This window comes from Ambystoma mexicanum, chromosome 9, assembly GCF_040938575.1.
Source record: "Ambystoma mexicanum isolate Mex_15411 chromosome 9, UKY_AmexF1_1, whole genome shotgun sequence".
Taxonomy (NCBI): Eukaryota; Metazoa; Chordata; class Amphibia; order Caudata; family Ambystomatidae; genus Ambystoma; species Ambystoma mexicanum.
The window spans coordinates 570,793,433-570,807,819 of NC_090931.1; the positions used below are offsets into that span (position 1 = coordinate 570,793,433).

Here is a 14,387-nt window from a genome sequence, read left to right on the forward strand (position 1 = left end):
TAGGGGTGGTGGGGTGTCCCTTAGGTGATCATGGGCGTTTGTAGAGATTTACGAGTTTGCAAAAGCTCCTGGGAGTAGCTCTGAGGTAGTTGTAGGTAACTTTAGTGTTAAAAAGGTTGTGTGCTCCAGTGACTGCCTCCTAAGTGGTCAAAGGTGTCTTTATGTTTGGAAAAGGTCCTTTGACTGCCTAGTGCCTTAGTGAAGGGGGACCAGTTAGGGTGTCCAAGTAGCCCTATATACCTTCTCCAGGACAGCATGCTCTGGCAGCCACTGGCCCCTTTGACCACCCCACTATCGATCCCCAAGGTTCGGCATGGGACTTGACCTTATGTTTTTTGACTGAGCCTGGTAGTGCGATTCCTATTAGGCCTGGAGAAGGTGCTTACTGCAGCCCGCAAGTAAAGGATATGGAACTGTACGGAAATCTGTGATAAAATGTTATCTTGAGACTTTGTTAAAGTCAGGGATATATTTGATAAGTATATTAACAGATAGTTTGCCATTGAAAAAGAATACATTGCAAACTAGAGAACTTTCCTTCGATAGTTAAATCTTGTGTTTATTAAAGATTGTAGCTGCATATCTGTAATGAATGTTTGTGTTTCAAAAATCGATTTATGGAATGCATATTGACAACCTGGTTATGACGATGCCTTAATGGATCAAACACTCCCTGGCCTAAAATAAAGTACAGTATTTCAATGCACATGATCATCCGTCTATATATTTTGGCATACCTCGATAATCCTTAAACGGATTAAAACAGCACGGCTGAAACGTGTTTGCTTTCTTGTAGACATTGGCTCACCACGGCGTACGTCTGGTTGTTAATCCCATACATGGTCTACGATACCTACGCCATGTACCTATGCCACTGGTACAAATGCAAAGTAAAAAAGGATTTGGACGCAAAGAAACACTTCGTCACAGCGATGAACAGCTTCTTGCAGAAAGACTTTCTCATGTGCGTGCATCACATCGCCATTTTGACAATTCTTGTCCCCATTGCCCTGGTGAGTTCCAAGACATTATTTTTTCCTGCTAGCTATGTATTTCATGTGAAGTTACTAAGTTTCAGTCAGGACTTATCGTACCATGGTCATAGCAATGTTAATGTTTTGGAAGCTACACACACATTCATTTTTGGTGATATGCGCACTAACAATGTTTTGCTTGCTCGAAGTCAGCCAACTTGCTTGTGATGTAACATCCTTGAGTGTTGATTGACATTCGGTTAAAGGTTTTTGCTTTCTCTTGCTGCTCTGGGTTTCAATTACCAATATTGCAGCAAAAAATGCTGCAAGTTTGCTGCATTTAAGATAATGTTTTAACATTCTTTTAGTGCTTTAATGGGAATTAGCATTTTGGAGAAATACTTGTCAGACTTATGATATCACTTCCTCAGAGCACCTTGTATTAATAAGAAAGCTCTCACTATAAAAGCAGCCTCATTAAGAGTTTGGCCTGTGCAGTAAAATGCTGGTAGTAATCCCATTATCGTCAAATTTGCAGCATTTTTTATTGCTTCATTTTCAAAAGCTGACTCCCAAGAGCAATAAAAGGAAGTCCATCATGGCTTTGTCTCCATTGAGTGGAAGAGCCCCACACTCAAGGCCCCTAGACCCTCCCAATGCTTCTCTGTCAGCATCAAGATAAAGACCCTACTGTACAAAATACTTCAGTATAAGTACCCAAGAGATAATTTCGAGCCTCTACTCCCATCCCCATCTTCCAACTCCACACCTTAGCCTCAGTATACCGAATCATGAAAATCTGAATTGTATCTATCTACTATTAATAATTGCCAAGACGTTGTACGTTATATTTGACTGCAAATGGTGTGGCTCATGCTATATAAAAACCCTTAAATCACATGCATTTGTAGTTCATAATACCACAGACAGAGCAGACAAAAGCTCAATAATTAACAGATAGATGCATTAGTAAAAGCTAAGGCTAGATGTGGAGACAATCATTTTGTGACCTGTAAATGTTTACCTCGTGGTCGGGCCGTAAATGGCCAGACTCCTGGGTGCCGATAGGATTTTTTAGTATCTTGTGAGAAACATCTATTCCCAGACTCTTAGCTGTTGCCAGTTTCAGTCAAACTCTGCAGCTGTCAGGATTCTTTACAAACCTGCAAGAAACAGCTATTCCCAGACTCCCAGCTGCAGCCATGTTTAATCAGACTCTTTAGCTGACATGGTTACTGTCTCTTTCCCACCTTGAATCAGCGAGCCTGAGGAAAGAGGCCCATGCTTCAGCCTGCCATTCCTCAGAAACCACTGTCTGCTGGTGATCCAAAGACTGTAGATCCCTTCTTTCCTGCACACACCAGCCAATCAGTGCTGCTGGGTGCGAGGTGATGGCTATTAAAGAACTTGCACGTATGACTTTGTGTGACTAAGGAAAGGGCATTGCCTCTTAGCTCTTTAGAACCAGAAGGTGCTGATTCATGTGTTATGGGATATCTTCTTTGTGCCACATAGCCTTTAGACCATTGCCCCAACACACGAGTCTGGGTTCTCGTCAACAACTACATTTTTGCCCAAAAAATATTGTCCTGCACCTGATTCCTAAGATGGGTATAAACTCAACTTTTCCCCCATTAAGGAGGCATCAAACTGCTGGCGAGGAGTACATCAGCTACAACACTTGCCTTGTTTTATATTCTTAGTTATGCTATACTTAGTTAGGCTGGCAGAACTGAGGAAAAGGGAAGTGGGATGATTATTATATTGTTTTATTGAAGCCAATAACTCAGATATGTTTAAGAATATGTGACTGGAGGAGATAATATGCTAGTAAATCTGCAAAAGGCAGGCCAGCGAAATATTACGCATCCAATTACATATATTCTCAGTTAAATTTGCACAAGCAAACCAACATGAAACCATAATCTCCTCGTTTTGTGCTAATACCAAGTCATTATTGGATTTGGGAGATTATCAATCATTTAATCCATATTATCGGTGTACCCATCAAGGCTGTCCCTCCACTATGTAGCATGCTTGACTTGATCGCGCACAGCTACAGGAGCTATACATAAAGAGGGCACATACTCCATCTGATATCGTTTAAGGGTATCTAAGTCAATCCTCACCAGGCTCCTTTCTGTATGGTCAGACCATTATACAATGCTTTTTTTCAGATCCTATTAGTTTGGCTATGGCTCATGCCTCACATAGGTTTTTTAAACACTTATACATACCATGCTATAAACAACGTGATGGGATAACAGTCCCCTTTTTTAGTCCCTCTCCCACATAGACAGATATCACAAGAACTCTTGAAATCCAAGTAGTACAGCAATAACAAAGTATACTATACAAAATAGCTCAACTACGTCACAAAGTAATTATTCAATGTAAGCAATCCTTTTAGTCATAAAGAGTCTTTAATTATGCTACATATACCAAATAATTTTCTGTAGAGCAGAAACTACTCGCACCTCCATAATTAGAACTTAAGGCTGCTCCATCACAGCGACACACTACTAATATTGCAGATTTATATAGAACAATATTTTTAAAATAAGGGAATCCCTTGTTTTCCTTGATACACAGGAGTAAAATTCCTATAGCCGCTGGGTTCACCTTTAAAGGAATGCTTTTTTTTAAGTTTAACCTGCCCAGCTTTTAAGGTGGTCCTCATCTATTCGGTTTAACCTACAGCTTTAATTGAATGCCCCTTTCTTATGTTGATTTTCATATCCATCCTCGATCTCTAAGGGCTCTTTCCAGAGTGTTTTAAACAATCTTTAAGTCATCCGACATTTAAATAAAAAGCTAACATTTGGCCCCCTACTCGCCAATAAATTATAAGCCTATTGTCGTCATGCCTCAACTTTCTAAAACTCCTGATACAATTGCTGTCCTTCAACTGTGCAGCCTTATTATCCAACTCTTGCTGATGATCAAATTACAATCTGGTTTTCATCCATGACAGCTAGATGCGGGCCCTCTAGCAATGTGGGGTGATCTGCCACAGGCCTCTTACAATGAAAGATGTGCATGGCTTTGCACATGAGACATAAATACAGAATTTGATACAGTGGACCACAGTAGCCTTCTGATTAGGCTGGACATTGTGTGGCAATGGTTGCCTCTATCTGGAGTAGTTTGATTTTTTTCTCTCCAATAGGACCCACAATTATATGATGTTGCCGCTTTCTTCACCTCCTTACACTCTATTGTGGCATTCCTCATTGCTCTCCTCTTCTATCACCTTTTGCTTAATCTTAATCAACTTCTACTTTTTTACTGATTGAAAGGCTTGAGGTGTTTTTCAAATCTCTGCCCAATATCATTCTCATTGTTAACTACAAGGATCATCTTTGATGCTGCCTACTGGTCACATAAACTTGTATGATGTGCCACTGGAAAAATAAATCGTGAGAAAATGTCAGTTATTCTTTTCACACACAAAGACTGACTCGCAAACTCTCGCCTGTATATGCCTACTGCAACCATATCTCCTATAATCCAACTGACACGTTATTTGGTATGCATTCTACTTGGAATAAATGTGTTTCCGGTGCTGAAATCAAAAAGTTAATCAAATCTTGCCTTCTTCAAATTGGGAATCTTAAGAGCATTCTTCCAATTTTTCCAAAATCTGAAATACATAGTACGAGCTATAGCTACATTCCAGGAATTCTCTTCATCGTGATCTGGTGCAAAGCACCCCAGAAATACTACAGGCAGCGTTACATGATGTCTTGAGGTGCACTCAGCTTTTACAACTTGATTCATATTGCTTCCACCTGAGCTTCAATGCACAGGTTGACTGTAAAAGACAGGATTCTTTTCTAAACTCCATGTCTATACATAAATGGCTGATGAGCATTGCTCTGGCTCTTCTTTGTGACAAGACTCAGCAATGTCCACTTGCCCAACCCATAAGATCAAGACAGGAGTGGAGGCTATAGGAAGACCCTATCTGAAGGCGGTGTTAGCTACGGCTCACACTTTTGACGAGGAGATTTGGTGGTTGAGACTTATTGGATGCAGCCGTACAACCTGGGTCACAGCTACAGCGAAAATCTTAGATGCAATCCTTCTAACTTCTGACAAAGAAAAGTAGCCAAATGGACTGAATACATGAAGGAATGTATTTTTAAAACCCTCAGGTTAAATGAAGTATAAAATAAAAAAATAAAAAAAAATAAGATCAAGACAAACGCTTTGCCTCGCAAGCTATCCTCTCGGAAAATATTTTGGATGTATAATATGCACTTTCCAAGACAGGAAAATCCAAGGCAATGTTGGAAGCAAATTAATTAGACCCTAAGCACCTATACAAGCAGTATAGGGATAGCGCCACAGGGATGCCCTGATCAGTGCCCCTCTTCTACCTTACATAAACAACCTGCTGAACTGTCCTAAATTTGGTCAGAGTAATGAAGGCTGCGGAGACCCTCGAAAGAGTCATTTATTGCTTACATGACCATCATCATGGGCTTACCTTTAATATTAGCTGTTCATTTATGATTGGGAGAAACAAAACGACTGGGCAAGGCAAGCACTGCTTTTTTATCTGGCGGGTCATTTCTTATTTGCTCAGTGAACTTGTATACCTCACAAACCTAGCCCATTCCGGTATCTAGATTCAAACATATAGCATAAAAGGAGAGAGTTGCCCCTTTAAGGAACGCCAATATCTCTCTCCACAGACTACCAGCGACAGGTTTCGAAAAGGGGCCCACTCAGTCCCGCAAACACACAGAGCTTTCAACAGCAGCCCCATCTCATTCACTCCAGACATGACTCACTGACTGCGAGAGCCAGGAAAGGAACAAACATGGTTCCTCTTGCATCCACCGTATGCATGCATGATACATTGTTGCACAAACCAAGACAGCAACAAAAAAAAAAAACAAATGGTGCCCCAAACTTCCCAAAGGTTTCTCTAACTGAGTTGGACCAGCAGAGGAGCACATTGTGGCATGAGATGCGTTGTAAAATAATGCAGAAGGTGGCGGAGAAGCACGCCACATGATTGACCCCACTTTATGATACAAAATGACATTTGACCTTAAAATAGTTTTAGTGCAGATCCCTATCAGCCCAACTGAGCCTCATCAGATGTGCCAAGTAAACACAGGAACAACCCCAAGTCCACAGGTGCCGGCCAAACTAGGGAAGCCAGCCAAAGGGGAGGGGTGCACAACCAACATGAACCAGTACTTTAGTCTGCGAGTGAGGGGGATTGGAAAAGGAGCTGTGGGAGGAGATTGGAGGTGAATAGCAAGAAACCTTGGAGGAAAGCTGGCTGGAGCTGTTAGAGTTAAGGAGCATGTACAAACGAGGGAGGAGGTGGGAAGGTGAAACCCCCTCTGGAGGGAATAGAAAGTGCTATCCAAAGAAGTGTAAAGGTGAACGCCAGAAGGGGAAGAAAGTGATGTTCAAAGAGATGACGTTGGAAGATGATCCTCCAAAGAGGAGAATGTGATATTCTACGAAAGGATCAGGAGGGAGAGAAAGTGATAATAAGAGAGGAAGTCAGAAGACGAACAAACATCAGGATGGTGAGAAAATAATATTAACTTAGAGGAGGCTAGAAAATGAACCAGGGGGGGGCGGGAACATAAAGAAGGCACACTGTAAGTGGACTTGAGAAGCGGAACCCCAATGGATATGGGGAAGACCATACATAGTTAACATTGGAGTGAGAATACAATTTATTTATTTAATTTCTATAGCGCTGGAGAGCCCAGGGGCATGAGAGCTCTAAGACAAGACATTTAAGCAAGGTCTTTAACCAGGAAGAAAGTATCCATGAGGGGACTCCTTTGAATAGGAAGGTGTTCAATTTGCTTTTAAAGTTAGAGAGGCCGGAGCATAGCCTCAGGTCAGGTGGGAGGGAGTTCCAGAGATGTGGAGTAGAGGATGGAAAACGCCCCTCCTTGACTTGAGAGAATTTTGACTTGGGTTGTCTGGAGCAGGCCTGAGTTATTGGATCTCAGACTCCGTCTGACCCAAAGCCATTTCAGCTGTGTCGCCAGGTATGAAGGGCTCTTGCCATATAAGCAGGAGTGTGCGAGGAGGCTCAAGGTGCGGAACATAACTCTTAGCTTGAGACATCAAGAAAGGGTCTAATCTGTGCCAAAAGTTTAATATAGTAGGATGAGTTGGCTACCAGGCTGCTGATATGAGCCCTCATTGAAAGTTCTTGGTCCAAGCTGACTCCCAGAATTTTTACTTTCTTGAGGGTTGGCAATATACAGTCAGCAATTTGAATGGACGAGTAGGATTTGTCCAACTGACGCAACTTGGCGCCAGTGTCCAAGATAATCTCAGTTTTGGCATTATTTAGTGCTAATCCATTGAACAGCATCCAATGTTGTATTTTGCTGTAGGCGGTGTTGATAACTTCAGTGTCTTTGGCATACTCGCCTGATAGTGGAAATAGGCACTCGGTATCATTCGCGTAGTTTGCATAGCATGTTCCTTTGGCATCCAATAGGTCGAAAAACGGGAGCATGAAGATATTGAAGAGGGTGGGTGATGAGCATGATCCCTGCGGTACTCCACAGCTCAGAGCAACACCCTCTGACATTGCCTCCTCTTGGAAAAACCTGGCCGTTCGATCTGATAGGAACAAAAGCACCCAGCTGACTGCTTCCTTTTGAAAAGGATGCTCTTTCACATAGTCTATGAGCCAAAATGGAGTGGTCCACCAGGTCGAAAGCTGCTGTAAGATCCAGGAGCAGAAGTAATGAAGCCTTCCCTTTATCCATAAAATGTAGGATGTTTGTCTTGAGGTCAAGCAAAGTGGACTTGGTACCATGCGCTCTTCGAAATCCTGACTGTTTCGGGGCCAGTATGTTATTAGTAGCCAAGAAAGCCTGAATTTGCTCATGCACAGTTTTATCCAGGATGTTCAGAAGGAAAGGGGAGTTGGTAATTGGGCAATCATTTCCCCAATCGCCAAACTGCATAGTATAGAATAGGTCACATACATTAGAGAAGGTAGGAAAGAGAACCACAAGAAGGGGACAGGAGAGTCCTAGAGCAATGGAGGTTAGCAGGAGGGTGCCCCTACTTGTTCACAGGCAGGCCAAGTGGCTTGGAGGAGCATGGAGATTGATTGATTTATAAAGCGCTTTACACCAAGGCGCTGTACAGTGGAACAACATAATACATAACAACATCAACAAAATAAAAGTGGAAGCAAAATTACATTATGAATCATTCAACAAAGCAGTGAAAAGAGCAATTAAATGAAGGGGATAGGAGGAATAGGGGGAGATGCTGCAGCAACACCGGGGGAATAGGAGTGTATTATAGCAGTAAATAGAAAAGTAAAAATAAAGGCCTGATTACAAGTTTTGCAGTGCAGGAAAAGTGCTGGTAATTCCGTGACCAGCACTTTTACTGCACTGCAAAACTACAAGTTTGCCGGTGGGGGTCACTGATTTACCTCCAGCCAAGAGCTGGAGGTAAATCGGGCCTCCGCTGGAAAAAAACTGCTGGTATTACCGGTGCCGGTAATACCGGCAATCCCCTCCATAGAGTACTATGGGTCTCCAGGGAATAGCAATTTACCGCCCTTTCTGCCACCTGTAAAATCCTGTTTCTCCCAGCTGTGCATTCTATGCCGCATCTTACCTTACTTAACTTTCACCCACAGGGCCACGGCCATAATTTCTTGAATACTATCCAAACTAGAGTATGCAAACAGCCTCTATCACAGACTCGTAATTAGGAAACTTCAAAGTGGAGGGCAAGTGGTGTTTGCCGGTGTCGGGATCTTGCTATCCGTAATACTGACACTAATCCTTTAACTGCCGGCAGCAGGAAGAAGCCATATCAACACTTATCACCACTTCCCCCAGCAAAAGCGGAGTGAAAGTGGGGGGCAAGTGGTGTTTGCCATAGTTCGGCGGCGTATAGCAGCGTCGTCACTCTGACTCAGCTGTCATCTACATGAACATCGAGCGACTAGGCATGCCTTTGGAACTCTGGTAAGCCACTTCTGGCTGCGCTGCCCGTGCTCTGAAATCAATGTCTCCTGTCACCCACGCTCCCCTTCCCAGTCACTGCATCCATTACTTTCAGATCCGTATAAGCATCATTCTGCAAAGCGTACACCCAGGGCGAGCGATCCCGCCTGTGCATGCTCGGCTTTTATCTTCTCTCTAACTAGGTTTGAGAGAAAAGTGTACACAACCGCGTGGGGGCTGCGGGCTAGTCCTTTGACCCACGCGGCTCAACTTCAGAGTCCTTTAGAACATCGGAGCTCTTTGAAGAAAGCTTCCCACATTCATTTCCAATGAAATAGACCTATCCGAGTGTAGACTGCAGGCAATTCTTTTGACCAATGCGGTTTCCTCCTGTACTGACACGTGAACACAACTAAGTGACCACATCCACAACTGCGTGGGCCCTGCGGATAATCCTTTGACCCACATGGTGTCAGTTTCTTTGCTCACTTAATTGTAAATTGTCAACATACTTGGGGAATTCCCTGACAAGCGGTCTGTCATGGCCCGGCAAGGGTCTAAAAGTTGATACCAGGAGGCACATCACTTGAATAAACCCTCCGAATCATGACAGTGACCACCAAACAACAAAAAATACGACAAGCTGCACAAGCAGAGTGCGAACTACTGTCACAACAAAGCACATTCCTAAGTAGGACGTGGCGTGCTTTGTATTCCACACATCCTCCTCGCCCTCGCTCTACAGACGCAGAGTTAATGGCGAAAAAGCAAAAGTCGGCAAGAACCGTGGCAAACCTTCTTAGTCACAAAGAAGAAGACGGACGTTGCCTCCGCAGCTCACGTAGTAAAATTGGAGGATTGACACAGGGTCCACAAACACACAACAAAGGAGAAACACAAGGTTCTCAATGCGACTCCAATCCCATAGAACGCTCTAACCAGTTGAGCGGAGTGCTTATTTCACCAAGCCCCCCTCCTATCATGTCAACAACTAAGAATAACTGTTTACCCGAAGATGGCAAGGCGCAGACAACATATGACGTGGGACCCCTGTCGCCATCACTAGACAGCGAGAAATCACTTTCTGCACCCTCAACCACAAGCCCAAGAACGGGCGCAACGACGAGTTCAATGAAGTTCCAGCATCTCGCCCCCAGCAGGGGCAATGAGCTGAGCACGGACCACGAACACAGGCGTGAGTGTATGGCAATAACAGGGGATCAAATGGCGGCCAGAGTAGGGGACCGGCACAGCGACCTCAGGCTCACGCAGCCTGATCAGCAGGCCACAGCTTTGATCACAAAGGCACAAGTGCACGCTGTTAACAACAGCGCAGATGCTCAATGTACAACAGACTACAAACCAAATGCGTAACTCGAATCAGCGCGATTATCCATAGAAAAAACTGCAAGAAGAGATCCAGAGAGGACAGTAAAAAGCCAGTGCTAAGTAAAAACATACAACAAAAAAAACTCAAAAAAAAGAACAAATGCGAGGTAAAAACAGTGCGCCCAAAAAGACCCTCCATCAAGCCAACAAAGGTGGATCCAACACCAACACTACCATGGCTGTTGTAAAAAAAAAAAAACACAATGCGAATACTAACTGACTTCTTTGAGACCCAAATATTCACAAAGACTAAAAAATACACTGAACTGTCCGATGCTGAAATGCTGGCCGCTGTAAGAGAAAACTTTCTGTGAGAAAAACAACGTAAACTGGACAACACAGCAAATACAATGATTGATTCAGTGGAAGCACGTGAGTTACAGAGCCAGGGCAACCTGACAGGACAGCAGAGACTGGCAGAAACACAGTCAGGACAAAACACACCAGCTCATCAGAAAAGATCGAACCAGAAGAGAGAACCCCAACATCCAGTCCCTCAATTGAGAAAGCGGTATACACACCTGAACAAAGTGGGGTGGGCACCGCAATTGCAAAATCAAGAGACAACAAATCAATCGCAACAAGACATAAGTGAGCCCACCCCAAACTCTGATGTCAAACAAAATGACCAACAAGCAGAATCCAGCCGGGACGCATCAACCCCTCACAGGGCACCTAAATCCACCATACTGCCAGAAAAGCAAACGGGTCTAGAATTACTCCCCGAAAGCAAAGATTGCAGTGAGTCACCGCAAATTATCTTAGCAGAAACCACGCAACCGACAAGGAAGAATCAGCACAGTTTAGACCAAAGACATAGAGAACCAACGGTTGCGGAACAGGCACCACAAAGCAAGCTCCAAGATAAAAGGAGACATTCAATGGACCTCGCCACCTACTGCTCACCCTTTAAAACAACAAGTGTTTCCACTCTTTTTCAAACGCTGAGAAGGAGGTCAAGTGAACACGCACATAACCTAGAAAGGGGCCCCTCTCTGTCAACGCCAGGCGTAACACAAGAAACGTGCACAAAGAAGCCCGATATGTTAAGCATAATGTCTGCATTCACAATCGCTCTGGCCCCTTTCTGCAAACTTTACGAGGCGATTAATGACGCAGTCAAAGATCAACAAACTATGCAAGCCATGACTCTGACCAAGGTTTCACATCTAGAAAGCTACATAACCGCAAAGGAAGACCACAAAAGCAACGCATATGCGGCCAACATGCTCGCTATCGAGCGTATGGACAAAATCACTCATTAAGTGACAAGGCGCGTCCATTGGAATTAAGACCACCAGGGACCGTAAAAGATAAAAGCTATAACGAATCCGCCTCGGCCTTGCTGAAATCACCAGGGGAATCGGGTCTAGATAACTCATTAATGGATGTCAGCGTGTATCCAGACGATGAGGTGTCGCCAATTCCGAACGAAAAGACAAAGAAAGCCCCTAAAGAAAGAGACTTTGAAACATTGGAAGACAAATGCAATCAGCTTCTCAACAAAATGAATCAGTACAAAACCAGAAAGACGCAGGCACAAAACAACAACGAACAACGAGAGGCAAAAGCAAAAAAGTACGATCGAACAGACGAAAGAAAAGCGCAAAGTGACAAGAACAGACACGACGAATCAGAACGGAAGAATGATCAAAACTTTGAAAGCAGGTCAAACAAAGCACAGACGCATCTAGCACAAGCCACTAATCAAAAGCAAGACACAAATGTAAAACAGTACGTTCCAAAGAGTGAAAGACAAAGCTCAAGAGGAAGGAAAAACAATCACGAATCTAAACGTAGGAAAAGATCAGTCCACGAACGACAGTCCAGAGAACCTCTGTAGAGAACGGGCCAGAAAATTCATTTCAGATCAAGAGTAGTGGGAAATGATCAGTCAACACGGAAAAGTAAAGCATTCAGATGAACACTTAGAATGGCACAAAGACTAAGTAATAACGAAGAGCTCATCCTCAACAGAAGATATGTACTATCAATTCTCCATCAAAGCATCAACCTAAAGACAATTAACTCCGAAGACCTGACCATTGTCAAACCCTTGCACGATCACCACAGAGCAGTTGCTCTGCTCCACATCGACTCTGCAGCTGTACATAAACTGATCTACAAAACTAAACACGAAATTTACAGACATGGCTTCTATCTAGAAGACGTCACGAAGCGAGGAGACTACACAGAAAAAAGAGCAACAACCAGAAGGACAGAAGCGGGTAGCCGACACGCAGAACCCACATGCGTTTAAAAAAAAAGCACAAAAAGAGTGAGTCTGCGAAAAGACACTGTGCAGAGCACACAATAGTAAAGCATCTCAAACATGATGAGTGTGATCACATGGCAAACGAACCAAAAGATAACAGAGAGCCATCAACCGCAAGAAATAGAACGAAAAAAAGCGATTCACCTCATAGTGGTCATGAACAAAGAGATCAGCGGACAAAAACCACAAAGAGAGTAACATCAAGATCCTTCTCTCAATCAGTACAAAATAGTCAGACTTAACAAGAACAAAATTTAACCCAAGGTAACAAACATGGAGTTTGGGCCTGGCTACCAAAAGCACTCACAATACAGCGAAAGAATTAGCAATCCGCGAATTCAACCAAGAAGACAGCGGCAACATTACGAGCAGAGGATCTCCCGCACAACATAAAGCTCTGTTCATGGAACTCTCGAGGTCATTCAGACCTGACAGTGCCGGGCGAGGTCAATTTAGGAGCATATGACATCATGTCTCCAGGAGACCTGGCTGCTTCAGCCACCAACTATAGAAGGATATCAAATCATCCTAGCTCCCGCTGCCAAAGGACACGCTTGACGCCCCACCTCAGGATTAATGATTGGTTGCCGTAGCGGATGCGGGATATCCATCGGAAAGACACTAACCGCTAACCTGTCAATTCTGGCAGTTATACTAACTTGGGAAAACAAGGAATCTCTCAACACAACTGCAATCGTCAACACATATTGGAACCCGGCGGCAACTACAGAAGGCAAATTCATCTCTGTGTGAACAAACGATCGACGCAGCCATGACCACGCATCTGGTGACCTCTGTACTCCTATGCGGTGACCTCAACGCAGTGTGCAAATCACAGAATAAATGTCCAACAAAAAACTCAAAATCCCTGGCTGAACAATGAGGGATCGCGTGGCTCGATTTCACACAGTCACGTGGGCTTCACAACCTGAACGACGCATTCATACAGACAAAAGGAATACCCACCTGGGAGCGAGCAAACTCAGCCTAAACTATCGATTACATCTTTGTCTCACAGCTAATTCTACGCACGACCACCGCGTTCAATGTGCGGCGCACAGCAGCAAGTGATCACAACTTACTAGAAACTTGTTGGCAACTGCCAAGCACCAAGAAGGATGGTGTTAATCTACAAATCGAGCCCAATGCTCAGGGGTCAAGGTTAAAGTTAAGTGGTGCAGCAATCCAGGCCCTAACATCTAAATACAAAGCGAAAGCTCCACTTGAAAAAATCAACTCCTTTGACTACCAACCACTGCTCACACCTTACATGCAACCAAGAAAAAGCACAAAGGACCAAAAACCTGCATAAATCGCATATACAACAAAGAACTAGTCTAGAGAAGACGCGACTATAGAAAATCACCGCGACAAGCAAAGAAACAACAACTAGTAATGGTTGATAACACAAAAAGCAAAGTCATAAAAACCGAATGCAAAGCCTGGGCAAGATTTCATAGACACAAACTATACCAGCAAGACGCAGAAGACATCACAAAAGCTCTCGCCACCAACAACACAAGAGACTTCTGGACCTTACTGAGAGCCACAAACAAGCCACTGGAAAACCAAATCCTGAATAACATCGCCCAAAACACATGGGGAAAAGCATTTCACCGAAGTGTTCAAATTGGTGACAATTGTCAACACAGCAGAAATGCAGCAAGGGTGCTCAAAGTGGATCAACCTGGAAAATGGAGAAAACATCTTAGAAACAATCAAAAAACTAAAAAATACAAGAGCACCCGGGCCAGACGGCATTACCAACTTCAAACT

At 43.7% G+C, this 14,387-nt stretch overlaps 1 protein-coding gene across 1 annotated transcript in view; it reads left to right on the plus strand.

The window, feature by feature from the left end:
• The window catches only part of TLCD3A (TLC domain containing 3A), a 453,616-nt gene that overhangs the window by 258,390 nt on the left and 180,839 nt on the right, over nt 1-14,387 (plus strand). The window contains exon 3 of the mRNA XM_069615169.1: nt 797-1,013. Within this exon, the coding sequence (XP_069471270.1) occupies nt 797-1,013 (217 nt within the window). The remainder of the gene's footprint in view (nt 1-796; nt 1,014-14,387) is intronic.